The sequence below is a fragment of the Camellia sinensis genome, chromosome 2 (genome assembly GCF_055761805.1).
Source record: "Camellia sinensis isolate YWXY chromosome 2, ASM5576180v1, whole genome shotgun sequence".
NCBI classification, from domain to species: domain Eukaryota; kingdom Viridiplantae; phylum Streptophyta; class Magnoliopsida; order Ericales; family Theaceae; genus Camellia; species Camellia sinensis.
Window position 1 is genome coordinate 34,980,869 of NC_138962.1, and position 3,034 is coordinate 34,983,902.

Genomic DNA, 3,034 nt, shown 5'->3' on the forward strand with positions numbered 1-3,034 from the left:
ATGACGCAACAACTGAGGCAACAACCTTTACCTCCTCCGCCTCCGTCGGTGCAAGTTGAACCGGACAACAATGATATAATCAACCTCGCTCAGAAATTCATGAAGATGAAACTGCCAACTTTACTTGGTGGTATTGAGCCATTAAAGGCTGAAACATGGTTGTTGGAAATGGAAAAATTATTCGAAGTGTTTCCCTGTTCAGAGATCCAGAAAGTCCTTTTAGCCACCTATACCTTGAAAGACGAAGCTCGGAGAGGGTCGTTATTGATCCGAAATAGCAATGGGAATATAACATGGACTCAATTTAATACGATCTTCTATGATAAGTATTTTCCTCAGTATTTTTTGGATCGAAAAGTTTCTGAATTCCAAGAATTGAAGCAAGACAGGATGTTCGTGACCGAGTATGAGGCAAAGTTTACTGAGTTGGCCAGATTTTCTCCTCATATGGTCGACACAGATTATAAGAAGGCTCAAAAATTTAAAGGGGGCTTAGACCTGGAAGTGTATGATAGAATAGGCGTATTGAAATTGCCTACCTATGTGGAGGTACTTAATAGGGCATTGATGGAAGAAGCCATACTAGCAGCAAAGAAACAGACAAATACTTCCATAACTGAATGGAGAGGTGTAACAACCCTGATCCATGATTACCGTTAATCCATGATTTAATATGCCTAATAAGTTCTTGAGATCAAAACCTGAATTAAATTGCATGTGTGTTGACTTATTTTAAGTTTATATCTGTTTAACTTAGAATGATCTGTTCACGTTTCCAATCTGTTCTGCAAATTGGAGGCCTTATCAGCATCCGATCATGAAATTGACACAAGTTATGTGTTATTTGGAATTTTTAGAATATTATGATAAGTTTGGTTAAAATTCGATTCGGAACCAAATAATTAGACTAATTTAATGCGAAATGGTTGTCTTTAACCTCAATTGAACATGTGTCCCTAAGTGGGCTATATACTTGATCCCATTAGGTCATTTTGTTATCATCAACTCATATTCCTAAGACACACAACGTGAGATAGAAGTGAGAGACTATGAAAGGGTTTGGGACCAAATGAGAAAGGGGAAAACTTGTAAGAAATTGTTGTGAGATTGAAGAGAATTTGAGAGTTACATCTTCAACACTTGTGAACTCAAGTCTCTAGGTAAGAATTTTATCCTTAAGCCTTGAAATCTAGACTATAATGCATGAACACAAGAGAATTATGTTGAATAATGCAAGAATTGAGTAAGAAGTTAAGAGTATTGAGCCATACCATGCATGTATGCATATTTTCTCATATTTTGAGTTTAATTTCCAAGAATTCCCTCATGCATGTCTTGAATTCACCTTAATTTTGGGAAATCAACAAGTTTCATGGTGTTTTGTAGCATTTGCTCATGTTTTGAGAAGCTTAAGTTCAAAGAAATTCATGCACGTTATGTTCATAGAACATTCATAAATTTTAAGTTGAATTTTTGCACAACTGGCAAGCTATTGGGCCATGATTTCTTGAAATGATCCTTAATTCATGATGTTTTATGAGTTTCTAAGTGTTTCCTTAAGTTTTGGCCTAGAAAAATCGAGTTTTGATGCTTTAAGATTGAGTTTTGAACTTTGGAAGCAAATCTAGAAATTCCAGAATTTGCACCCTCCGCTCGAGCGAAGTATTATACGCTCGCTCGAGCGACCACCTTTGTTTTTGCAGCTCCGCTCGAGCGACCAGAAGTCCGCTCGAGCATGAAATGCATGTTCCCAGAAGTTCATATGTTTTTGCAAATCGCTCAAGCGACAAAAGTCACGCTCAAGCGAGGTTCTGAATCTCGTGCTCGACGAGGATCGAACGTCTGTCGAGCGTGAAAATCAAGAAACCAATACTTTTTCAAACTTTGTAAACCGCTCGAGCAAAGGAAATTGCGCTCAAGCGAACCCTCACATTTTGCATGCCATCTCGAGCGAGGAAAACCATGTTCGAGCTCGCTCAAGCGTGGACCTTGTTTTCAGTAAGTTTTGAAAATGTTTTCAAGTATATTTTTACATCTTCATTCCATCCTAGGCATCCCTTGGCCAAGATTAAGACACCATAATGAGGATAAATGCTAGAAACACACTAAGAACAAATTAAATAAGTTATGTGCAATCCGAGCGTGTGTTTCAATGTATGTATCAATCATGTTGTGTAGGTCACGCGCCTTAAGTTAAGTGAATTGCCTACTCTACTCGTCTATTTGGAGCCGCCGATTATCAGTGAGTAATAACTTTGTAAAGCTATATTCAATTATAAGTATTTTCTGAATGATATAAGATGATCTGTTTTCTGAAATATTATTTTCCGTATGAATGAATGGTTGTCCAATATTTTTGAAATGTATTCGTGGCATAATTAGCTTCAGCTGACATCTGTTATCTGTTCTGTTACATCCCAACTATGGGCCAACTGTACGTCTGATGAGCCAACTGTTATGGATCCTTATGTATATGTCTCATTTATGGGCCAACTGCACGTCTCATGAGCCAATTGTACCGTCTCCGTGCACGTGAGTCAACTGTAAGCCTTTATGGCCGTCCCTTATCGGTCAACTGTTTCTTCTAGTACTAATGAATGTACCACGTATGATTAACTGCAAGTTCTAATTATGAATACGACTTTGAATCTGTATCTGTTATGTACTATGATTTCTGAACATGTTTATGAATCCATTTCTGATAACTATTGAATTCTGTTTTCTGTAACTATTATGGACAACATTCATTAAACCCTTTACTCTGTTATTATTCACTGGGCTCCAGCTCACTATTTATATTATGTATGTAGGTGAGCAGACACATAACCAGGCCCAAAGTTGATGGCCTAAGATTCTGTTTTGTCAGCCAGCTACCATGCCTTTGAGAGGATCATGTTAAGGCTTTAGTTGAGTTTGTTTTGTATATCTTTACTTGGGCTAAGTTCCCTTTAACTCTATCTGTGTAATTGGGTGACGTAAGACTAATGTAATTTCGACGTCACATCTGTATATATATAAGTTTGTTTTTGAAAAT

The 3,034-nt window shown here is 37.4% G+C and overlaps 1 protein-coding gene across 1 annotated transcript; it reads left to right on the top strand.

Annotated features, from left to right (window-relative positions):
- Window positions 1-660, top strand: LOC145812913 (uncharacterized). Its single transcript, XM_082908150.1, has one exon. The coding sequence runs from the start codon at window positions 1-3 to the stop codon at window positions 658-660; it is 660 nt and encodes a 219-aa protein (XP_082764276.1).
- Window positions 661-3,034: the final 2,374 nt, after the last annotated feature.